Genomic DNA, 26,593 nt, shown 5'->3' on the forward strand with positions numbered 1-26,593 from the left:
AGCCCACTGAGTAATTGAACAACAGAAGCTTGATCAAGCTGCTGGATAATATTATTTCAGTGATGTGTAAGCACGAGATAGGTTTCCTAAGCATCCATAAGCTTCAAGCTCTCGTGTATGTGTGCAGAAGACCTCTACCATCAGAAGCTTTTAGTATAGGTATTTGTAGTATCCTGGTCAAGGACATCATTAATTTGTGGACAAATACTGTGTCATCAGTGCAAGTTACCATGGAATTTTATCTGCAACATGACAACGCTTTCTGGGTGAGATTCTACCGAACCTTTCAGATTTAATGTAAATCCTGAGAACTAAGACACAAAGAAGACTCTGTATTCCTAAAAATTGCTTCTCCCTGCACTGTATTATTAAATTAGGTATTTTCCAATGACAGTTGCAATTTTTTCTCTGTAAGTGTTGCTCCACTTCTATCCTTAAATCAGCGTGGCTGCGGTGAATGAACTGCAAGCATGAATATTCAAATTAATCATTCTGGTAATTTGTCTCACCCTGTTCTAGATATACTCTGAAGCATTTTTAATGCTTTTAATTGCCCATAGGAAAAAAATCACCACAGTAGTCAGAGTACCCACAGACTTGTGTAGTGTAGCACAAATACTCAATGGCTGGGGATTATAATTGCACCTTTTAACTTCAGTAGGGTGATGATCTATATTTTGTGAGCAAAACCAGATTGGCCAACTGGAAATTCCCTGTCTTTTCAATGTCTAAGTTTCCAAGTGATTTGCTTTTTCAGGAAGGTAATGATAACTTGAAGAAAACAGAGTTACATATAAATGTAGATGCAGACTGAGGTGTGCATGCGTGTGTGTGTTTAGCCATATATCTACAGGAAGGATGATTTAAGGACCAATGGAGAGGGTGTAATGGGCAAAGCAACCCGACCCAACCCATGGGAGTGGCAGAGTGAAATTCATTTCCTACAATCCCATAATAACACAATGCCTTTGAACAAAATGCCATGGTCTTATAGGAACCTCAGTTGTGGGTGGCTCTCAAAGCCACATTAAAGTGACCTGGTTTCAGCGAGGTGCATAAATCCATGGGTAATTCAGCACTGTCTAGTCCCTTTGGACTCAGTGAAATGACTCACAAGCTTACAGTTATTGACATGTTTGAATAGATTTCTGAACTGAGCCTCTTACGAGAATCTTCTGCACAAAAGAAATGTGAGCATGTGAAATCTGCTTTCAGAGGTTGTGAGGGCCCCTCAGTTTTAATGGGATGAGTGTACCCTAATGTTCAGAGAGAGACTTGTTTTAGCATGTTCAAGATTTGGGCATTTGGCCTGATTTCTATGATTTGGGTCTACTTGTGTCTCTGGATACCATCTTCTAAAATAATTTTGCTTAACAATCATATATAGGAAACAATAACAAATGTAAAGAAAAGACTCAAGGAGTCCAATGTGTACAGAAGTACACGTATTGGTTTATTCTCCTCAAAAGTCCCTTTATTTTGTAAACAGATATTTTAAATTTATGGGGTTTCTTGTAGTAAAAGGAATCAGAAAGATCTTTGAGTCTGATCTCAACTTTTTGGGGATGTCTCTGCTTTGCCCTCCCTGCCCCCAAATTCATCTATGTTAGAGTTGCTAATGGTCTCTCACTGAGTGTATTCTGAGTGGTGGGCATTAGCAACAACTTAACCTTTTTTGTAATGAGTGTGCAAACCACTGCATCTATTACGATATTGAATGGAGCAATAAAAGAGAGAATGCTCATGGTCAGTGATTTCTCAGAGAAGTAAAATATATTCTGTGGTTATAATGCCATCCTCATGCAGATGACTAGTTTCTGCTTTTTGTACCTCAGAAAAAAGCAAACACAGTCTCAGAGAAATTAACTCGTAATACTCTTTAACACCTTTGGGATTTGTGTCCCAAATAATGTCTTTACATCTGCTTTGCACAGGAATAGTTTCATGGAGACAATGTCAGTGCAAGAAAGGTACCTTGCACACACTACCCATTCTGAAACCTTGACTTCTAGGGAATAAGGCTGGACAGTCATGTGGCTGAAATTCAAAATGTGCATGAGATCTGTGTAATCCAAGATTCAGAATACAAATTTACCTTTTAGAGCAGAATGGTTTACAGAGTCAAAAAAAAAAAAAAAAATCTTTGCAGTTTTCCTAATTAACAAAGAGTAAAGTGATGTGACTGCAACAATGCATCCATCCCCTTGTCCTCTCTGGACTTGTTCACTAAATGTTAACAAACCCTTTAGAGTTTGGTTTTGTGCCTGGGAAGGTATTAATAGATATCTTTGTTGCAGTCACCTGCAGATGTTTGTCTGGTAAATTACAACTTCATTGTGTCTCTTGGTGGAAGTGATGTTTGGCTTTCTGTCCAGGGGTGATAATGCCAGACATCCAGGGAATCTGGCAATCAATTCAGAGAGGTGATGCCAGTGCTGAATCAGACCCTGTGCATGCAAAGATGTTATTCCAGGGATGAGCACAGATCAGGATTCTCTACTTTGTAGCTCAAAGGGTAGTTTATTTAAACTATCACCAGCACTGAAAGATACAGTACTGTCCCTCTCCTTTATGCAGGGCAGGGTGGCCTGGATAAGAATGGGTCCAGCTGAGAGCTAACACAGTTAATTAAAGAAAAAGAAAAAAAAGAGAAGCCAAACAGTATTAGTTCCATTCCCAGATCAGTTCCCTCCATATGGCTTACTATGTACATATCCAGATTTTTGCACTGATGGATTGTGGTGTGCAACACAGGAAAAACTAGCACATGTAGGAAGACTGACTGACTGTTGGTATCACTGTGAGCTTGCATCTCCTTGAGAGGGTTTGTCAAACCACAGCCTTATAGGACCATAAATCAATTCACAGAAAAATATTCTGTGTGCAGCTCCAGGCCCCAGGATTTTAGAAGGTTGTAAACCTTTGGATGTGTCCAGAGGAGGGGAAAATACGGGGCTGGAAGGCATGTCCTGTCAGGAGTGGCTGAGGACTTGTCTAGCTTGGAGAAAAGTAGTCTCAGGGGAACCTTGTTGTTCTCTACAGCTTCATGGGGAGGGAAAGTGGAAAAGGAGGTGCTGAGGTCTTCTTGCTGGTCTCCAGTGATAGGACATGCATCAGGGGAGGTTCAGACTAGACAGCAGGAAGCAATTTTTTATTTAGAGGGTGGCCAAAAGCCTGGAACAGGTTTCTTAGAGAGGTGGTTGATGCCCCCAGCCTGTCTGTCAGTGTTTAAGAGGCATTTGGACAATGTTCTTAACAGCATGCTTTAACTTTTGGTCAGCCCCGAATTGGAACACAGATGTTTGTTGTAGGTCCCTTCCAACTGAAATAGGCTAGTCTATTCAAAGTGTTTTGAGCCAACTTTGCCACTGCTGGTTCCCACATTTGTTATAGAGTGAAAACAGAGCTAGAATTCAGAGAAGCCAGCACCTCTTACTTTGCTGGTTGTGTCCAGCCAATTACCTTAGTATTCTAATTTGTTTCTTCTTTTCATTTAAAGGTCAGCTGGAATAACCCACCTGCCCAATGTTATGAAGAAAAATCAGGTCCTGAGAACAATGACAACCGAGAAGAAGGGAAAACATCCACAGAGAGCAATTTTTATTTGGAAGACTTGGAGAAATATACCTTTTCTGTGTGGTAAGTGATCTCAGCATCAAATAGTTTCACAATCCAAAAGTTTGTCTTGCTATATGTGTATTATATGTGCTATATGTGTATGTAGGTACAGAGGTACCTACATTTAGATGAAAGTTATTAGGCTAAAAAAAAAACAACCCCAAAACAAACAAACAAAAAAAAAAAAAAAAAACCCAAACCAAAAAACCCCCATGGATTTTCTTTGACTTCTTAGTATTATTTATGATTGAAGTTAAGTTAAAAAAATTGGAAGCACTTTTTGTCTGAGAATGCAATTTTGACATTGCTGCATTGCTTTGAGAAGCTGTGTCACGGAAATAAAGGCAGGATGATTTCTACCATAATCTTTTCAGCATCGTAAGAGCAATACACTACCTTTTCTGGATGTTACTTTAAATATTATTACTGTTCTCTGTAATAAAATACACATATGGGGAATGAATTAAAATGAATAGATAAATTAAAGTGAAATTAAAAAGGCTACATCAAAATGAAATCTTTTCATTTACTTATAATTATATTTCCTGGAATTTCATCTAGGTAATTGCAAAAGTTGGACAGTTATTTGTAATTAGTAAAAAACAATGAAGACCCAATCCTGCACTAAATGAAATGATCTGATAATATTTCATATAGCTCCCTATTGTGCTTTGAATATTCAAAACCCAGGTGTACACTTCTGGCACCCATGATCTTCTGCAAATCAGCCCCTAGAGTTTCAAATGAAGCATCCAGAAAACAAACATCAGAATAGGGTGTATGTATGTGAAAATTTAGTTTTAAATTACTTCCCTATCAAAACATGAGACAGGATTATCTCACGGGCAAGCCAAGCAGCGTTCAACCTCACTAGTGCTGTCTGTGCCCTGCTCTCACTTGCCACATTCACTTGGTGCCTTTAAAATTGGCAGGAAGTCAGGTAAAGACCTTACAGACACAGAGTGCATTTTCCCTGTAGTAATCTGCATTCAGCTCTAGAGGTGATTGACCCTGAGTGCTGCAGAAGGCAGAAATCAGGTAGAAAAATAACACACACTCATATAATTAGGCTTTCATAATTCTGCTGAATTAATTATGGTTATTTTGGACAATTAAGGACTCCCCCATCCTGGCCATAATATAAGAATATATTTTAGAGTAGCAGTGCTCATCCAAATATCCTTGCCAGCTCCCACTGTTTCATTTTACCTACCTCAATTTTCAAATAAAATTAAACAAATTATCATCAATTATCTATCTCAAGGTGCTTGCTTTCTGTAGTGGTGAACTTCACTTTCTCTCTTCCGTGTCTTGTAGAGTTACAGTGATAAAATTAATATTTAATTGTATTTGCCCCATCCCTGGAAACGTTCAAGGCCAGGTTGGATGGAGCCCTGAACTCTCTGGTGGAAGGTGTCCTTGCTCATGGCAGAAGGTTTGCAACTAAATGGCTTTTAAGGTCCCTCCTAACACAAACCATTCTGTGGTTCTGTCTACCTTTAAAGTCAGCAGCATTGATCCTTTATTCTTTCCAAAGTTGTGCAGCTTGAAAGTGTTGGGAAAGGGGCCCAGTTCCACCCATATCAGCCTGGTCCCAGGCTTTCAAGCCCATGGCCTTTGTGATTGCACAAGGTATCTGGAGGAGCAGAGGGGACAGGCTCTTGTCTCAGTTGCCATGCACCTTGCCTTCTGATTTGGGAAAGACGAAAAAATTACTGCTTTCTCTTCCATTTCCTTTTCTATTTATTTTCTTTGTCCTTTCTTAGGCAGCTCAGCTGTCCCTGAGCCCCATGCCTGCAGGGACGCTGAATTTGCCAGGGCAGGCAGAGTTATATTCAAGCACAGGAATTTACAGGGCATGAACCAGATCTTCCTGGTACAAAACAAAGGAAACAAGGCATGTGTCAGGGTGCTGCCTGTCCTAGGTGAGGCCATCATCTTGTTATTTCAATATGCCATTCTATTTACTGTATCTGTCATCCTGTTGGAAATAAGGACCAGTTCTTGCTTTATTTACTTATTTGTTATGTTCAGGTCCCATGAGGTTAGAACAAAACAGAATTTAGAGGGAGGGAATCTCTTTGCTTTCTGCTTCACTTGTGGTCATCATATTTATCATAAAGAAAAAAAAAATAGGAAAATCAAATTACTCCACTCTTGGTCAAGTAATATAGGTATTACACATAGCATGCCATGTAAAGAATGTGTCCTTAATAATATATTTTTAAAATATAGAGTTAATGCAGGTAATTTCCCCAGAAATCTGATACCTTGTGAGTTGTTAATTCCATTTGTTACTATACCAGCATGATGTTCCAATTGTTGTTCACTTCTGTCTCTCTCCTCCTTTCCTTCTGTCTTATTTTCTCCATCAAAGGACATCAACTCCTCTTTGTCTGTTTCCAGACCTTCCTCTCTACTACAATTGCTACCTTTTAAAAAATGCAATGCAAGATAATTAGCTACTACAAAAATTTTTAATAGCACTGTAGATCTGGGGGCAGCTTAGATCTCCATAAACTTCAGAGTTTTAGATGCTCCAAGATGCAATCTGAGCAATTTCCTTGATCTTTTATTGCAGCTGGTAAATCATTTATTGGGCTAGGTTATTTTACAAAATCCTCTTAAAAAAAAAATCCCATAAAATGTATTTATCATAAAATACTGCATGACCAACAGTCTTCAAAGTTGTACATACCCTGTATTAATTAAAAGCTAGTGTTGTACTGTGACAAGTTAAAAGTATCCACTGTCTAAGTCTCTCTCTTCCCCCCCCACTCCTTGCCTCTCCCCATGATTTTTCTCTCTTCTTTTCTTTCTCTCATATTCTCTTCTCTTTTAAGGCTTGCCAAAGGGGAGATTGGTGAGTACGAACAAGATATTCTTTTGTGATCACAAATATTTTTCTGATAATTGTGATTTTTTTTTGTTTTGTTTTGTTTCCATTGCTATAGCATGCTTGTCCTTTTCCATTCATATTAATTTGACAGTGGTGTCTCACATCCGTAGGCCATAGTCAAACCTCCTTACAGTGGGCATTATACACATATGTAATAAAAAGATCATTTTGGCTGCAGAAGCCCACAGGCTTCAGCTTCGATCTTGCAGCCTACACGAGTGATTCTCCCACTGTGCCCACGCACAGCCTTGCTGAGAGCAGCAAGCTTTTGCTTGGGTCCAGTCAGCTGAGGCTGAGGAGGATGAATCTGAAAGATAAGGTGAGGGCAAAGAGGTTAAGACAACAGACAAATGTGCTCACATATTGCAGGGCCATCCGTGCTGCTGAGGTGGTCAGCTGCAGTCACAGCCTGGTAGATGCTGGAGGCTCACCAAGTGCTTTGCTCACCTTCCTGGAGAGCCCACCCCAGGACCTTGCCTTGCACCACAGCATCGCTGAACCTCCATTCTCTGAGATTTAAGTTCCTGGAGCTAAAAGCCTGTGCAACCTGCAACAGAAGATCAATATCATTTGTGACTATTGTCTGAATAGTACGGGTGAGATCTGTAACCTTGAGAGAAAAGGAGGAAAGTTTGGAGGAATTTTGACTTTGCAGCCCAAAACCTGCTGTCAGAAGCTCTCTAGCTCTCTTCTTCTATTCCCTGAAACTAGCAAAATTTGAGGAAAAAAAATGTTCTTCATGACTATTTGTCACTGTAAAGCCAGATTTCCTGAACATGCATAAAAAACCAGATGTGAGAAATAATTTCAACGCTTCAATGCTTTAACATTGCTTTTTATGTATAGTTCTAGAGGAGATGTGAAAAAGACTCAAGACTTCAAGAACCTCCCTTTTCTTAATACAAAAAAAGATAATGACATATACACTTTCTGTGACTTTTTGAATCTTCAGGCTTGAGTTTAGATATAAATACTAGCAGTTTCAATTGCCAACGACTTATCATCAAACACAGCTCTCAAGGGTTAATATTACACACTAATATAAAAGTAACGATCATCCTTTGTCTCCATGTAATTAGCTTTTTAACAACGTGCCTGTAGCTCATACCCAGGCTAAATGCTGCTTTGAAATATTTTCTCTTCAACTCCAAATGTGTTAAGCTGACTCTGGCCAACTTCTATAAAACCAATTAACTGTAGGGCACTGCCTTTTGTGGGGGAGTACCCAGTGCCCCACGCAGCAGTGCCATGTGTTGCTCAGGGTGGCTTGGTTGCAGGCTGGTCAGTCCAGCACCAGTGCAGGACCAGACAGCATCTTGATGAAGGAAACAGGCTGGTGTCCCACTTCACACAGGCATCAATCAGAAATAAATCCTATCTAGAGTCCCATTCTTGCATTTCTGGAATCCAAGGCATTGGGCCAGGCTTTGGTTCTCACATACACCCGTCAGAAGCAGATGCAGCCCTTGTACAAGAGAGGTAGCAAGCAGAGGGTGAGGACAAAATAGGCTCTTGGCGGCATGTGACAGCCTGGGTAGGGTGAACAAGGTTGAACCCCTTTACAAACCTGGCTCAGCCCCTGTAGACTTCATGATTTTTATTATTTTTTTTCTTCCAGCTTGAGAAGGATACTGAGGGGCAGGAAGAGTTAACTGTAAAAAGCACAATATAGTAAATTTGTTTTTTATATAAAGACAATAAACTTTCCCTTTATAATACACATGTGATTTGACATTGAAATAAATGCAGATGCTTCTTTGCTTGGTGTATTCCCTGTTGTGCTTTCTAAAACACCTTCACATATGGTTTGCCTCATTCCTGTGAAACTGCTTGTTGTTTATGTCATACAAATAGAACAGATTGAATTTATACCAAGTTAGGAGGGTGATGAATCCTATGTTAGAGGAAAATCCTTGTCTGAATGTTTTGAATTTGTTCAAAATTAGTGTTGCCTATTAAAAAATTTCCCTGGATTGTCCCTTGAGCTTTCCTAAAGTAAAAAAAAAAAAAAAAAAAAAAAAAAAAAAAAAAGAATTCTGTGGCTGCCTATAAATGCAACCTTTTATTCAAATATGTAACATTTACCTAAAATCAAAGGTCAAATTTTACCAGTTTTTTATAGCTGCTCTTGTAGGATCTCTTTCATGCGCCATATATAAGATATTGCCATTAAGAGCAGACATTCAACTTCCTTTGTGAAAAGCAGAATAACCCCTTATTGCTTTCTTTAAAAAGTGTTAATCTTTTAAAAATTTCTCACTAACTTCTGATAGTCCACCTAAACCCTGTTTCATTGTTTCTAATGCCATTTTGAAATATAAATAAAGGCAGGCCAAGCTTGAACTCTTAGGAGAAATCAGAAGTCCCACTGTTTTCTTTGAATGCTTTCAAATCTTTCACATGTTATTTAGTTGTGTGAGCACAATTCCCTGATTCTGGAATTTTTGTGGGACTTTTTTTTGTAGGCAAGTCTCAGCAGTACATAACTCATGTTTTTGTTTTGGTTTGGGTTTTTTTTAACGTGGTGTTTACTTTGGTACATGTTCTCAAATCTTTGAGGATTGAGTTTTACAGCAGACCAGTACATATTTCTGTGGACTTTTTGCTTTAGTCTTGGTTTCACGGATGATTTTTCTGTTAGAGGAGAAGTTTACTTTTTGGAAAATAATTCTATGGACAAATCATTTAATATGACTATGGCATCTTTCCTATGCACTCTAATTTTTCTGAAGCTGTCAGTTTCTTCTTTTATTATATACTGTAATTCTTAATTGGGCAAATTCCAATGAACTGCACATATTCAGAGATTTCATTTCTTTTTTCTCTTGTGCAATGGAAGAATTATTTCCCTGTTCTGGTTCATTGTGGTAAAATTTTGCCAATGAAAATTGAATGAGAAATAAAGTGTTTGGAAACAAATTTGAAATCAACAAAAATTTATTTTAAAATTAATCTTAACTGGTGGGAAGAAAGATGGGAAACAAACTTCTAAGGATTGAAAATACATGAAACATGAGCCTTTGCTAAGAACTGTTTTCTCTGGGAATCTTTTGCAAAGCCCTCCAATATCTATGCACACTCTTAATTTTGCCAGGGTTTGATATTCTTACGGTGATGGAAAACATGTGCTATTGCAGTTACCTATGGACTTCAATGCAATTATACATTACTATAATTTTATTTTTATGTTCAGGGTGAGGGAAAGAGTTGGGAGGCAATGTCTTTCCTCCTGCAGGTTCCAGACCTGCAGAACTCCACCAGCTGAGAGAGGGCCTCTAGCAATTGAGAAGAGAAATTAGTGATAGAAAAAATCAGTTGAGAGTGTCAGTTGAGAGTCATCAGTGACTGATCAGTTACAATTACACTTACCTAAGGGAGATGTTGGTCTGTTTGGTTGGTGTTCCTTTTTTTTCTTTTCTGCTGGCATTAACATTCTTGAGCAGAAACGAGTAGTGAGCTCAGTCATGGAGCAACTTCAGTACAAACACAAAGTTTTCCTGGAGATCTTGTCAAGGGAATTGTGTACTTGCCATCTGATTATGAGTAATGGGGCTGAAAGAGCAGGGAAGATGCTCCCTAGTGCTGGAGCAGTTCACAGTTTGACCTAGACCTCTCCAGGATTGTGCATTTATAATTGCCTGCCAAAACACACTTTCTGCTTGTTTCCTCCATCTTAGAGAATTCTTGTCTGGTAAAAGTAAAAAAATATGGTCCAAATTTGGTAATAGTAGGGGGAAAACTGTGTATGACTACCATGCAGCTCTTTGACAATAAATTGCTAATTTATCTTCTTAAATATGGGGAATGCTGAGTCTCCAGTTACCAAGCAATGTGTACTCACAATGTTGTTGGAGCCTTTGCCATGAGTGCAGTCAAAATACCTTCTAGAGAGCACAGCCAGCTTTTCTCTCTCACAGGCATTTCACACAATTCAGCTTGGATTCCTGCTCAGCACAAAAGCACTTTTTGACCTAGCTGAATTGCCCTTTGGTTTGTTCAGACTCATAGGAGAGTAGAAGACTTGGGAAACTGGCTGTGAAATGTGGAGTCAGGAGAGAGGTGGTTGTTGTTTGTCATTTAATAAACATTTTGTTTTCATGAGCTAGAAAAGATGACATTACTGATGACTAGTGGAGAAAAGCAAAGCTGTAAGTGTGCCATACATGGTCATCTCTAATGAATAGAATGAATAAAAATAATAAGTGCATTACATAGCTAACTGTCACATCTTCAGGGCACTACAGTAAATAAGTGGGAGTTATACATGTGCATTAGCAGCAAAATAGGTACCACACTTTGGATCCTATTGAATACAGTGTGGAGAGAAAAATATGATAGATTGCTGCTTTTTATCTGTCACTGCTGTGGCACAGAAGCATAGACCATATGTATGTAAAATGACTTTGTTATTTCAGTAAATTCTCTAAGTCTTTCTGTTGTAGCCTGTAGCAAAATGAATAAGTAGCTGAAGATCCTAGTGGGATAGTTCTGATTTTATCAGAATAAAATACCTCTGCAGAGGCATAATTATTATTAAATATACAGTGATGTGTGACAAAACAGCCAGAGAAGTTAGCAGGGTTTCTGCTTTTACAGGTTTTCAGTACAAACTGAGATGCTTCACAAAGGGTGGGAACAAGAAGCTGTGATGGTGAAGCTGAAAAGAGCAGAAAACTTTGGGCAAATGTGGGCCTTGTTTACTGTGACTCTTGTTTCTTATTTCAGAGCTGATGATAAAAGTGTGGATGACAGTCAACATGCTCCTCCTCAATCACCTAGTGGAACCAATATTTCTTGTGTTTTATTTTGTCCTTCTTTGGGTAAAAATACAGTATCTCCCTCTCTGGCAAAGTCAAATTTGGGTAGGGTGGAGATGAGGAAGGTGAATCAGAGACAACAGAGAGGATCTGCCATTTGCCTGGCCTTGGATCTGAATATTCAAATCAAACTGCCAGGTTTGGGAGTCTGGTTACAAAATTCTGAATAAAATGCCATCTATCTGCCCTGTGATTTAAGAGGAAGTCCAGCCAGTGAGGAATTTACAGTCGCCATGCTTAATTCTTATGACAGTGTGAATCACTGTCTTGAACTTAGTTTTTAAACAGAGTAGGTAATCCTCTGGTGTACTTTGTCTTCATAAGCTTTTCAGCCTGGTATCTAGATTTATCCCAGTTTTTGGTTTAGGTATCTGCTGAGGGCTAATGACTGAAAACATGCCAGACTGTTTTGTGGAATTAACAGTGGTGAAACTCCTGGTTCAGCTATTCTTTCTTGCAGCTGTACTGAATGCTATGTCTTTCTCACAATGTGAAGAGATGTTCTTCCCGGCTGTTAATTCTCCAGTCTAAACCACTGCAGGGGAAGAGAGTTGAGGATGGAAAAAAAAATCCCATTCCTTCATCAGTCCCATTACTCAGAAATAGAGGGCAAGCTATTTTACAGAGCTTTTAACTAACTACTAATGTAATTTGTTCTGCATTGTTTGCCCATTAATCCAAAAATTACTTTTCCCTTTGAAGCTTGCTTTATGTAGAGGAAACAATGCCACCCTTAACCATTATGTGTATCATTTTATGCTGGATAACTGTCTGTTTTTATTTGCCTTGCATCTCAGTTAAATGTAGCACAGGAGCCTTTGAGCATCTTTGGTTGCTTGGTAAGTTATAGTATTTCAAAGTTGGAATAATTTCTGTTTCTAAACATTGTATCATGATCCTCATCTTCTAAAAGACACTTGGATGTATGTTCATACCACAAATATTCAATTTAGCCTTAGATGTGCCAGGAATTCTGAGGAACTAAAGGATTCTCTTGTCTCTTAGAATATGCCTTTCTCGCTAAAAATACATACATCAGATACAGAGTTCGACCTACAAAATGTCAGAGGGTGAAAGATATGTATTCAGTCCAGTTTATCATGCATTTCACCATCCTGCACAGTGCATAGGGAGAAACACTTCCCTATCTGTACATGCCTTATATTCATAAACACATAAAAACACTTTCCAGTTTTCCCTGGGATAGTTATAAAAACCAGCATCTCCTTGGTGGTAGTGTCTCTCTTACACCTCAGCTTTCAGAAAAAAAACCTGATATGATAAAGTAAAGGTTTAAAACCCAGAATGCCTGTATTTTTTCCTGAAGATTAACACTGAATAAATACTGGATTTCCAGATTTGTGGTCCTGAAAGAAAGTCAATAACTGATCCTGGAAATCAAATGGACATCTAGTGGCTTTAGATGGAAATATGCTTCCTCGTAGCAGGACTGTCCAAACAGTTGCCCAAGGAATGACTCCACCCAGCATCTCAGTGCCTTCCAGCAATTCCTTTTGATTGTGTATCCCCAAAAGCTTAACGCCAGCTGTGTGGCAGTCACAGAGATGTGACTCTGCCACCGATCTGTGGAGTCATGGGAGATTAAAAAGCCTACTCTAGTTCATTTGTAAATTGGCTATTATTTTTAGTTAGTTCCCCAGGTGAATGCATCCATGCTATGCTAATCAGTCTGAATTAATTCTAGGAGACAGTTTTCAAAGCGGCGTACAGCAGACTGGTGTCCCAGTGGTAGGTTCTCTCCTGTGTATTAGTGTGGAAACGTGTTACATTAAAAGCTCTGTTTATTAGACTATCCTGTTTCTCTAAAGCACTGAGTCCATTTAACCTACTGTGCTAGTTATTGTCCTAAAGATTTCCAGATCTGCATTTTTCTAACAAAAATTAACAGTAGAAGAAAAGATGAGTGGATGGCAAATTTAATGAGGTATGGCGTGGACAATGTGAGAAATTCTGAACTATGAAATCAAGTGGCAAGGGAAGTAATATTTTAACACACAAAACTGCAGCCATGTGGAATCTTCCCATTTGCCTTCACTGGGCTTTGGATCAGGCCCTGGAGATACCAACAATATTTCAAGGGTTTATGGTCATTTCTAACTTTGGAAACACTGCCAGGCTTCAAGAATAGGGACTGCATTCCACATGCAGCAGGAATAGCCTTTTCCCTACTTTGAGTAATGTTACAGGAACAATAAAAAATTCTTGCTACTGGGAATGCCAGGCTCTGTGGGACTTGGACGAGACCTGACATTTATACAGTTCATCACTACTGTAGATCAAGGAACGCTACTTTTAGCAAAGAATGCATATTCATTCTTTTTTGTTAACCTTTGCTTCAGTGCATTCATGACAAGATTGTATGGGTATGTAGCTGTGTTTTAACAGTTTTTTAATTTCAGTTGTTGCTTGAAGCACTACTCTGGAAATTAGACACTTTTAGTAGTTCAATTATTGTTGATTTATTCATCCCTCTTGTAGATACAGTGAATGTAGTTACTATAGTGAGGTTATCTAGTTCTGAATGCCAAATGCCAAGTTTCAGAGCTTACATCTTGGCAACTGCAAGACTTATTGGCTCGGAATTTGTCATGCCAGCACTACTGCCTTGTAGCATTTATTTCACAGATTTTCATTAAATGGGGGAAGACAAGAGAGAATAGTGCTACTAGTGATGTGATGCATCAAAATGTTTACTAATGTTACAGGGAAATCAGCTCAAAATAACGTAACTCCAGGCTTCATTCTGCCATTTTCCTAGACTTCGTTGGAAGAATAGCAACAATACACTAAATGTAAAACACGTAATTATAATAACATGTAATAATGCTAACTGGGAAAAATGTTTTATTTAATGTTACCCACTTGGAAAAAATCAGAAAGTGTAGAAGAGCAAAATGAACTAAAAATACTGTATAATGCTTGGAACTTTCATTAACTTTGTTATAATTTCTCTTTTGGGGGCAATGAGTCAGCAGAAACTTGCTTAACTTCCACTACCTTTAGAATCTGCTCTGAGTATTTTGCTAGACAGCAAATGCTGCAATAACACAGAGGGGCAGATCCTCAGCTGAGGTAAGCTGTTCAAGTGCCATTTCCAGTGAAGTGATAACAATTTGCTTTGACTGAAGCATAAACTTTCATGCTAACCTGCTGTAACACTTTCCATCACCATGTAGACTGTCTGCATGTGAAATATAATGCACCTAATGGCATTTAAATTAGCTATCATGGGAGGCATCTGTCATACTATAATCTTTCCCAGTCATTTGTAAGGTCCTCTGCCATTTAGCCTCCCTCCACACTTCAGTGGCATCTCTTCTGCTGATGTTACCCTACTACCACAGATATCACTTCTCATCTCATGTGTAGCTTTAACCCATGACTTTTACTTGTAGATAACTCCTCAGGATATCTGTGAAGTTTTTCCTCCAATCCCATCCTCCCCAAAAAGGCAGGTCCAAATCATTAACACCTAGCTCTGCTTGGAGTGATGATAACCTGAATCTGCTGAGACTAACATGTTTCTGTACAAAAAACACAGCCCTGTACATAGTTTTCATCTTACTTTTGTGTTTAATCCTTCACTGTGCAGTTTCAATGCTGCAGTACAATCTCTCTGAAGCATGACTTGACAATTTTATTAGTTTGTGCAGTACCTTAGATGCTTATAGAAAAACAAAACAAGGAATTTGGACTCATCATTTAACAACCACAGAACTTCAGCTGAAGGTCAATGCATGGAGCTGGTTCCAATAGTTCAGACAAAATCTGCAGCAGGTGTCTGAGCATAGCTGATACAGTCAGTGGAGTGATCCCTAATCAGCTGATGAATAACATTATGTACCATAGCTGTTATTCTGTTTCACTGGTTGTCATCAACTAAAGATTCTGTCTTTGTTTAGGATTAAAATGAAAAATCACAGACCTTTTTCTTAATCCTTAACTCACAGCTTCTCTCCAGAATGACAAAATCAAAGCTTTCAATTAGAAAAAGGAGTGTAAAGTTTTTTCCACTATGACTATTTCTACCTAGAGGTTGAGGACAGTATTTTGCACTCTAAATGGAGATTCTGCACTGAAGTTTTCCTCATATTTTGTTCACTGAAATTTGAAGATTTCAGCTTTAGAAAGATGACACCATTTTCACTACCACTGCCACTGCTTTTTTTCTCTGGATTTAAAAGAGCGGTAATATTTTTTTTAGAAAACACCAAACCTAAAAGATATAAAATTGTAATGTTCTTTTGATCTGCATTTGCATTTCTCATTGTCTTTGGATCCCTAACCCACTGATTTAATAACTCTCTCTTCTTTACCTGGCTAATTTGTGTGTTATTTTTGTGTGAAATATTTTTGGTTTCATTGCTGTCCCCTTTCCCTTGTTAGTAGTTCACAGTTTTTCTCAGGCAGTTGGAAAACACATGCTGTTGCAGGATACTTTCTAATCCATGTTTGCCACTAACTGAATTATACATGGGTGGCATAGCACATATTCAGTCTTTCATCCTTATCAGTTGCTTCATCATTACTTTCAATCGTCAGTGAAAAATGTGACTAACATGTTGTGTGGTATAAATAGACACTGCAGTCTGAGATCATTTATGCATGGTTTGAATTTTGATGAAATTTTATACTGCCCTCTGGGCTAAACACTTAACCTAAGTGATTGTCCCAATAATTTTGTTGAATCAAACCTTTTCAGATGGAAGTTTTACCTTTCATTATCTTCTAAACTGTTTACTATAAAGCTTTCCAGGAGTGTTAGGAAACAAATAAAAAAGGACACAGTTGCTGTTTATCAGTGATTCTGTGAATCATTATCTTGTCATTGTAAATGAAGAGAAATAGGAAAATAAAATACTACAACTCAAAAGACTTTTTTATGTGATCCCAAGTCATCCTCAATATTTTTTTCTTTTACACCTACAAAATTGGGGGTTATACAAAATGTGAAAGCATAACTGTAGACTGATATAAGTATTTGTATAGAAATATATTTACTTTTGGTACTGCTCAATGTGCTAATTTATGTGATTCTTTATTTTAATTTCTTTAGTTTCTAATTAGTATCTTAAACTTCTAGTTGTCACAGTTCCATGATCTTCCCATATTTATTTACTTGCTATTAAAATGTCTCAGCAATATTTCTGTTATTTTTTCAAATGATTCTCCAGCTCTATATTTAGGATAATTTTTATTTCAATGACAAGCATTCTCTCCATGTAGCTTTATTGGTTTGGAAGTTTAAAAGTCTGAAATTTTCTTTTGTAATCTGAAAGCAATCGTTGAACAGTGACACTTTAAGTATTACAATACTGCAGAAAATCACCATTGACTCAGTTAAAATGTTTCTATTTCTTGCAAGAGTGAATTACAATACAGTGCTCTTGATGTTTAACCAGAAAAGGGTCTCCTTTGGTTTTCAGCCTAGTATTCTGCAGAGATTTTCACTGTCCATAAGCATAATGAGTTGCTGTTCAACCACTTGCTTCTTTCCCTTAGCCATTCTTAACAGTGCTAATTTGCTAACGAAATTTAGGGACTTCCACACCCCCTAGAAAGCAATATCTTTTTGAAAGCTGAAACAACCAGTCCAGAAGAATTAGGTGACTTAGTTCAGACAAGCTGTCACTTGGTTGCATGTAGACTGTGACAGAGGCAGGTCCCGTGACACCCTCTGTGGTCCCTGTCTTCTGGTCCTCTTGACCAAAGTGGGACAAGAGGGGGTCTCCTACCCTCCTTGTCCTCCTGGGTTTCTTTGGTGGAGACCTGAGCACATTTGGAGTGGGTGTAGGGGATGGCGCTCAGGTCTGATCTCCCCCTGCTCCTTGGAATCCAAGGCTCCTGAGGCAGGCTGTGTGCATGTCCATGTTCAAGTGTGATCTGTCAGCCCTTGCACTGCACATTGGTACATTGGACTCTGCTATATCCAAATGAGGTGACCTGGCAAGAACGCCTCACAGAGCATGTGGGCTTGTGGAAATTAGCAGCTGGTTACTGGTTCTGATGAGAATGACTGCTGGGGAGAAAAGTTCTATTTCTCCAGCACCAAATCTGAACATTTTATCAAGAAAAAAATTCCCACAGAAAGGCAGTTTTCTGGCAAGCACTACTAGCCAGAAGTCTCAGCTCCCCTTCACACAGGAGTCTCAATGGAAAATTTTATAGCTAGTCCTAGTGCAGAGTCTTTCAGAGGTGTTGAGCACCCACTGTGACCATTAATTTAAATAAGCCCATAATGTGGTTTACATTTAATAAAGTTGCAGCCTCCACATGAACCAGGTTTACTGAGTGTTGCCTTCTCTCCTGCTGGGTCTGAGTCTGCTGGTCTGGATAGTGTAAGACTTTTGGACTCAGAGCACGCCTTCACCCCATGTGTTCATTAGAAATCTTCAAGAAAAGACTACAGAGTGTGTGTTTTTACCCAGTAGAGACGACTTTTATTCAGGGATAAGAATGCACACAAGAAAAGTGGCAAATAAATAAGTTTGTACTTGGAAGAGCCCTTTTGTTGCTTGCCCTACTACTGACATATCAGAATTGATAATTCTGATAAAAGCAATGTACTGCTTTAGTACTTGCACAGCGCTAGAAAGATAGCATACTATTAATTCTAAAATCTTCAGAAGTAGTGGTAGAATAAAAAGCATCAAGTACTTATGAAGAAAATAAGCAAAATGAAAACAGATCAGATACTTCGACAGTGTGAATTAGCTTTCAAGTCTGCTGGCTTCAGCAGGGCAGTAATGTCAGCTGAGAAACTGGAGTTTAGTTGCACTATTTACAAGAGGAAGTATGTGCTGTTTACAGAAAGGAAGTGTGAAAAGCAATGTATGTCTGATTTGTTCATATTTACAGTGAGAGAGCCCAAGTAGCTGTAGCTCACAGGAAGCTTTCCTTACCTCTGGCATTCTGAATTTAAATAGACTAGTGGCGGATGCTTTTCTAACTGAGCTGGTCTCATAGGTTGGCTGCTTAGGTGTCCAATATTGTGTCATTCCACTCTACTCCTAATGAATCTAACCAGTTTATTGTTCAAGTCTCTGTACCAAGCCCTTGTCTACAATTGAGTCCCAGCTTATTTGCTGCTAAGGAGGAAAGCAAGATTTGTGGGAAAAATATTTCCAAAACCCACTGAAGACAGCTGACCAGGGTTTTCAGTACTTCACTGTTTACTGATTAGACAGATCCACAATCACCTTTTAGCTGCTCTATTTGTGTAGTGAAAACTGGGGTCTGCCTTTCAGTGGCATACCAGGGGTGATTTGCTCAGTGTGGATCTCTCCTCTTCTCTGTCTTTGCCAGTGATTGGCCAAGCATTTCCCTGCTTCCCGCACAGCTTCTGGAAGCCCTCTGTCCAAGCCAGAGCACAGCACAGTCTCTCAGCATAAGATCAGTCCCCAGATCCTTTGGATCACACACAATGGAAGATGTATTTTCAATTTGCACTTCTCACTATGAATGCAATCTCAGTGCCCTGTACGATCTGCCACAACACATGCCAGAACAGTGCCAGAATGGGTGACACGCCAGTATTTTACAGCCTGTCTCAAGCTACCCACTGAAATGAAGGAACCATACGACCCCACAGAATCAAGAATGTGTGGTATTACTGCCGTGGTTGAGAGGGTTTTTTTGACAAAGCGCTTTGCACTGGAAAACTGTGAATTTCAAAAAATGAAATTGTGGGAAAGGATAATTGAAACAAAAAATTGGAGACTTTTGAAATATTCCATCTTGATATTTTGAAAAGAACATTTGTTTGAAATGACTGTTTATCTCCCACATTTTAATCTATAAGATGGGTTAATTTTCTATTGAAAAGGTCAAAATAATTTCAAGCCACTTTAAATTATCAAAACAGGTCCTTTCACTAACCAAAATATCAGTACATGAACTTTTTTGTTCTCAACATTTTCATCGCAGTTTTGGGTCAGAGTTGTCTTTTGGAAACCTTCACATGAAGGGGAAGCTACTTCACATGCATCTCTAGTCTGCAATTAAAAACCTTTAAGAGACCTTCATGTATTAGTTAAAGTGAGGTCCCATGCAGCATGAAATAAGTAAGGTTTTTGCCTGCATTGGCAAATACCTCGTGTAACTCCCAGATCTCAGCAAAAAAGAATTAGATTTTGCATGAAAGAAGAACAAATGGACAATAGGAACATTTCCCCAGCTTGTTACTGGCTTGCTTTATCTCGGAAAATATTCTTTCTGTCTGTGCCTAGCATCCTTATTATATTCTTGTTGCAATGGAAAAATGTTACAGATACAGACCTTCACGGTCATTCTTCTTAACGTGGATGGTTTTTACACGCCTTTTTTTTGTGCTTGCAAACTCTCTCTCTGCCATTTCTGCCTCTTCTCCTGTATTTTCCCTGCCTTCTTTTTTCAGTTTCTGTCAAAATCAATAGTGTTCAGGACAATGATAGCTTTGGTATTCCCTGAATTTTTAGTGCTGATTGGTTGGATTATTCAAAAATTAGCACATAATAGAAAGACATTCAGAGAAATGTTACCGAATTTTATGTTCATTTCTCACCCAGCTTCATAGAACCTGGCTTTTCCCAGATTCTTCCTTTTGGGCCTGGATGAAAGCTGAAGGCTTCCAACATTTGTTCAAGATGTCTGGATCTCTGACAGCCCATGTGGCAATTCCAGATGCATCCATTCGGCTGTACAGTCTTGCTCTACAGCACATGAGAAGGGACTCCTCTGTGCCTGAGACATGCTAAATCTATTGTGTGTGGACTAATAGCCTTCAAATGTGCAAGAAATCTGTTGCTCTCGGGCTTACTGCACACTTGCAGCTCTGTGGGACAGTACTTCCGTAGTACTTTCTTAACTACTGGATCGAGTGTTTTTATGCTCTGCAGCACGTGCAAATCTGTTCCTTACAAAAAAGCCCAAGGATATGAAAACCCTAAGCAGAATGGCAAAGGTTATTTATTATAGAATGAAAAATATCTTAATGATTTTTAATTAATTCATTTCTTTTTTTTTTAACAAAATCTTAAAGATCTGATATACTGTTTTGCAGTGATTTTCATTCTGCACAAAGAGCAGCATTTTCCAGTATGGCTCTGTATTAGGAGATTTACTGCTATGATCTGCTAAGGGGCTAATTTCTGAAACAAATCACTTAATCTACATATGAAAAACCAGCCCCAAACAAATCACATTGAAATCAGGGTTTCTTCAGTTTCTGGAATTATGGCTTAAAGAATTTGCCAATATGAAGTTCTCAGATGCTGTTTAATTTTGGGAGTCCCATGGACTTTTGTCCTGGACTACAAACAGCAGATGCAATATATGACCCATATGCCTTCTCTGTGTTTCCTTTTATTCCTAGCCTCACGTAGAACAGAAACACCAAGTGTTGAAATAGCTGTGACAATTATAAAGTTCCATTATATAAACTTAGATGAGCTTAATATACACAGTATAACAGTCTTGATCAAAGGATTTGCTGTCAGGCAGAGAGTTGACTAACAGGCAAATGATTGGAAACAGCTTTTTTTCCAGCCTGGGCTGGGTGATAATAATGTGAAAAGAATGGAAGCTCTAAAAGGAATGCTCTTTCACTGCCTATGTTGGAGCAAGCATTGCTGGGGAAGCGGAGGCAGAGAGGATTCTGGCTTGCTGAAAGGAACTCTAACCTAAGTCAAAAGAGTGCAGAAGAGTGGCAAGGGCATGTAGAAAGGCTGATACATTTAGGCTTTTAAAGCTTGTGGGTTTTTTAACCACTGTATGCCCCAGGAAAGGTGCATCATTGACACAGAGCCAAAGCTGCAGTTCTGTAGTCTGGGAGGTTAGACCTGATTTGGAGAGAGGTTAAGGCAGCTGGGCTGCACGCATCTCATTTTTCTGGAGGTCTAACACCCTTGGCCAGAAAGTATGCTGAGAGAGGCCAAGGAAAGTAATGTTAATTTTCTCTCCTAGTAATGCAACACAAGATCACTGAGACAAAGAAAGAACGCCAGGGGTAATTTGACAATTGACACATCAAGGCTTAGAGGCTATATTAAAAGAACTATTAGACATGTCAATTAATTTTCCTTTGCCTCATTAATGAGCATCTGAGCTATGCATCTTCTGTGTGAAGCAGCAAGTAATCATTTTTCTAGGTTCCTTCATGCTACGACAAGTCACAGCCCTCTCGAGACACACGTGAGACAGGGCATAATAGAGTATGATTATTGTTCCTAATTTCGTGAGTGACTCTAAACTTTCAAATTGAAGGGAAATTTAATATTTATTTTGAATGTTAAATGAAGTCTCTGAAAAAAAGGAAACCTATGCAATTCAATGTTTTTCAAAGCACCAGCTTGTTCCATATTTTTAATTTGATTCTTCAGCAGTAACTGAGTTTATCCACTAACTCCAGTCCCAAATTCCAATCAAAGCTCCAAAAGAAGAAAGGGAGAAAAAACCCCCAACAACCCATGCCCCAAAACCAAAGCCAGAGCACAGTCTTTCTTTTGCTATGGGAACTATGAAGTTGCTGACAACCTTCATTAAATGCCACAGCCAACTTCTGACATGCTCAGCAGTGAGTCTCATGACCCACAAACAGAAAGGCAATCTAAATCACGGAGTGGTTGTATTTGTCGTTTGTGTCTAGAAACCCGCTGCTGGAATTTGCTGAGTGCTTCTAAAAATGTAGCAGAAGGTTCACTGTCAAAAAGCATTGTCTTTGTAAATTTTACCTTCAAACCTTGAGCACAGCAAGCAAAAACTATTTAGCAAGCACACAAAAAAACCCATGCAACACAACAACTAAGCCACCAAAACCTTCTGTCTCTCTTTTTTTGTGATGATTTGAAGTCTTTAAGCTGGAAGAATAACATCAAATACAACCTGAACCAATATGCCTTCAGGTTAAAACAGAAGCAAAATAAAAAAAATAGTAAAGTGTTTAAAAAAAATTTTGAGGCTATACAATTAAAACACCACCATCATGATACTAGATTTGAAAACTAAAATTTTAATGTAAATATAAGTTCTGATGCAATGTGGATCACGTAAGTTTTAGGTTGATCCTTAAGGAAATAAAGATTATTAAAGCTACATACTGAGCATGAAAAAGAGGCTATAAAATACAGAGAATCTGCAAGAGCATTGTTGTCTGACCTGAAGAAGAGGTTTTCAGAGTAGCCTGTATCCCATAACCACAGTGCTCTTTCTAGTTGCATTTCATCAGCTAAATTCTTTTGGTGTCTTTGGAAATCTCACCCTGACTGCCCCCTGATTTCTTGAGGCTTTTGCATCCATATGTTGCCACCAAACGTAAGGGAATTCATAGAAAGGTGAGCAGGCTACTTAGCTGAACAAAAATAACGCTGTATAAATGCATGTGGTTATTAGGCTTTGCAATTAAACAAAAAGTTCTAGATAGGAAGGAAGGAGTAATAAGGATCCTGCTACACACATCCTGTCAAGAGCTATAGGAGGGGGAAAGAGCATCATCCCCATAGCCCTGTCAATCTGTCACACTGAGTTTTGACAAGGGTAGGTTTTCCAGCTGAGGAAGGTATGACAATTTTGTAGGTGCTTCTGTTTGAATGAGTTATGAATCACATGGATTCAGAGGAGCACTGTGTACTACAAGCTAGTGAAATCTTGTCTGAATTCAGACCAGTATTGGGAAGGCTTATGGGTCAAAGAAAATGGGATTTTGTCCTCTAGGGTCGTGATTGTGATAGTCTCTATTGTAGATAGAAGGGTAGAAAATTAATAAGTGTTAAGGCTGATTGACAAACTGATTGCCTCCCTGTTCTTCCCCCAGTAATCCAGCCTTTCAGCAGAGGAAACTAAAGCCTAAATTCAGAATCACCTCTGTGGTCACTCCTGAAGGTTATTTAAGTATTTCTTGTCTTTACTGTCTGGATGAACCTGGCTCTTAGAAAAACTGCAATATGTTTTTCAGGTGTTAGGAGTTCTTGGATGAAAAATCTAGGGGTTCCAAGAAAAATAAGAATCACATCCTTATAAAAAGAGTTAAAAATAATATTTTCCATGCGTTAAAAAAAAAAAAGTTTCAACAAAGAGTATTATTTACAAATACACTTTCAGACAAATATACACAGGGAAAGAAAACCCAAACCAAACAAACAGAGAAGTTAATTTGAATGGTAAGTTCAGTACCTGCCAACTGTTGTTTATCAGAGACAGCAAAATAACAAATCTTTTGTTCTGCCCAAATGAATTATTCTCCTATTTTGGACCCTTTGGTCTAATGGCTCCTGAACACTGGAGTTTATTTCTTAGCCAGGTACCTTAGGAAGGCAAGGTATATGCAGCAAGTCTGTCAGTCTTCCATAGTAACTTCTGAACCTGTTGGCCAAGGGAAGTACCTCAGTTGCTGTCCTCACAGAAAGAAAGGCTCAGTCTAGGCTCAGACCTACTAGAAGGTCAGTTCCCTTGCTACTGAAAATCCTTATTGTACGAGTGAAGTCTCACAACTGAGTCTTTTAAATGTTTGCTTTTTAGACATCGTGTGGGGGGGGGATAAGTGGGGTGATACTTCTTTATATTTGAACTGAAGGAACAAGCTTATCAACATCTGTAAAGTGTGTGCCCCTCCTTTACTGTTGAACAAAAACCTTCTTTTGGCTGGGGATGTCCAAAATATTCTAGTGCCGGTGAGATTATTTTCATTATAAATGCTTTTCTTGGTTGTTCTTTTTCAGTTTGATGAATGGATCGAAGTCATCTAGGGGCCATACAAAAACCTCTTTGAAAGTGCAAAGATCCACATGGATGTTGATTAGCATTTTTACAAGTCGGTTTTTGTTCTATAAGGAATGTGTCTTTTCTACATCTTAATTTTCTGCTCTCTTGTTAGATAAAGCTTTTTCTGGTGGTGCTGATGTCTTAGGCCAGCACACTATGCTGTCTCTCTCTCTCTTCTGTCTGTAGATGCACAAATGTAGCTCTTCTTTTTGCTGGGATGTTTTTCTGTAGGCCTAGTGTCCTTTTTGTACCCCAGCATCCTCTGCTTACCACTCTGCTTCTTGTTATTCTCTGATACTGTTGTTTCTCATGGTGACACTCTTTTGTGTTTTGGCACAAACTGGAGCCACTTAGTCACATCTGGGATAGGAGTTCTGAATGTGTCTGAGAGGAAATGCACCCAAAGGAAAACATAGACTCAGAGAGCATTTTTATCTAAAGCACACAGAAAACAAATAATGAGCTTATTATATTGCATTTTCAGTATTGAAAAGCAACATTTCTAACTGGAAAAGGATGGCATCTGCCTCCCTTGGGCTTGTTTTGTTGGTTTAGGGGTTTTTTTTACACTTTTAGAGATGAGCATTACTATGTTACTGTGTGGCAATTAGCAGAAAGTTTTAGGATTTCTTAGCATCAGGCAGAAAGCTTTGCTTCTCATAGCAAATGTCCCCTTTGGGAAGGAAGTTTCAGATGAAGAGCATTTCACTGGATCAATAGATGACACCAACAGAAAAGGAAGCTGGCATTTGTCTTGCCATGTCTTACATGCAGCTATGGGCAATAGAGGAAAGTATGTTATCTAGAGATTGCTTCTGATAAGGGGATATCCCTCAAACTCCCAGTGCAGCTAGCAATCACACATTGATTTTTGAGAGACAAGCTGTGGCAATTTTTAAATTTCTGTTTTATACTGTGGAACTAGAGGAATAAAGCCACTGAAGGAAAATTTGTGACATTTCTTTCCAAAGGCAGCCAGGCAACCTATTATAACACTACCTGAACACCTTAAACACGGCTGGTATCCATTGTGTCATACAGTGTAACAAGCAGGAAGGAGAGCACTGCACAAGGAATTACACAGTTTTCTTTCTTTTTCATTCTTTCTTTTTCTTTCTCTATTTTTTTCTTAAAGGCTGAAGACCTGATTTCTGTAAACAACCCCCTAAAGGTACTCCCCCACCAATAGCAGCCCACTGTAAAATGGATAAGGTTCTCATTATGTGTCCTCCATGTCTTGATCATAATTTCTATCATGGTTGACATTCTGGTCCAGTTATATCAGGTACATTCTGTGTAAGTCCTTTAGAAGACCGGGATAAAACCCTGCTGAATGCAGGATCATTTTGCCTTGGGCAGAGAGTTAGTCAAAGTGCACATAGTTCAAGGTGGATTTCTAGTCAGATTCTGCAGTACTGGGACATTCTGAAAGAAATATTTTTGAATTGAACATAGCTCAGAAGGAATTAAATTAGCTCTTTAATGCTTGGTTTTTCTCCAGAGCCATCAACACAAATTACTTTCTAAAATAGGCAGCAAATATAATAACACAGCATTAAACTGAAAAGAAAAAGTTAATACCGTTATTATGTGATGCATTTTGTTTGACTAAATTGTATGGATAATTTCCACCATAATTTCAGTGGTGTTTACAAAGATCTTTTAAAAATATTTCAGTTTAACATTTCCTATAACTGTGTTTTTCATAATGTAATTGAATTTAAGATATCTGTACAGTATCTCAGATTTCTGAGATAACTAGTTAATGGTGTTTTGAATATAATATTGTCCTAGGCTATTCTGCACATGCACATAAGTCCTTTCTTTTTTAAAGCCCTTAAAGATTTAATTAAGCTGGCCTAACATAGGTTTACTTCTTTGAGAAAACATGTTGTATTAAAGCAAAAATGTTTTTTTAATATGTAGTGTTATAGCATCAGTTGTCTGCTCACACCTGAGATTGTTCTATTTCATCAAACCGTGAAGAAGAGTTCTTCCAAAATTGTTATAGCTACCTTTGGAAAATGTATGCCTAATAATTACTCTAAACATTTCAGGCAATTTTCTGGTTGTGAGATTTCTTTTGTTAATGTATTATATTTTTGCTGTAGTTTCATGATTTGAATTGTCTGGCCATGTTTAAATCTACAAGGATTTATTTTTAGCTGTACTCTAATTGGTGTTACCTGGGTCACATCATACTTTATTCTCTTCATGGATTGCTATTCCTGAGTCAAACACTTCTGTTCATGAACATGTTGCTGCACAAAGTAATAAAAATAAAAAAAATTAAAATTGATATACAGTAAAAAAATAATTTCCAATGTCAAGATTTCTCTAAATACATCTTCCATTGTTCCCACAGACTCCAGCTATTTTTTCCTGCCTAGTTCTTCCTTGTAAATTTGCTATGAAAAAGGATAAGTGATTTTTGTCAGGACAGTACAGAAGCTTCTGGAGATCTGACTGGAATAACACTAATGGTGTTTTAGAAGCATTTTGT

The 26,593-nt window shown here is 38.4% G+C and overlaps 1 protein-coding gene across 1 annotated transcript in view; it reads left to right on the plus strand.

The window, feature by feature from the left end:
- Positions 1-230: 230 nt before the first annotated feature.
- LOC138105187 (uncharacterized) overlaps positions 231-26,593 on the plus strand; it is an 88,470-nt gene continuing 62,107 nt past the window's right edge. The window contains exons 1-2 of the mRNA XM_069004891.1: positions 231-266; positions 3,500-3,639. Coding sequence (XP_068860992.1) covers positions 231-266; positions 3,500-3,639 — 176 coding nt within the window. The remainder of the gene's footprint in view (positions 267-3,499; positions 3,640-26,593) is intronic.

The sequence above is a fragment of the Aphelocoma coerulescens genome, chromosome 2 (genome assembly GCF_041296385.1).
Source record: "Aphelocoma coerulescens isolate FSJ_1873_10779 chromosome 2, UR_Acoe_1.0, whole genome shotgun sequence".
Lineage (NCBI taxonomy): Eukaryota > Metazoa > Chordata > Aves > Passeriformes > Corvidae > Aphelocoma > Aphelocoma coerulescens.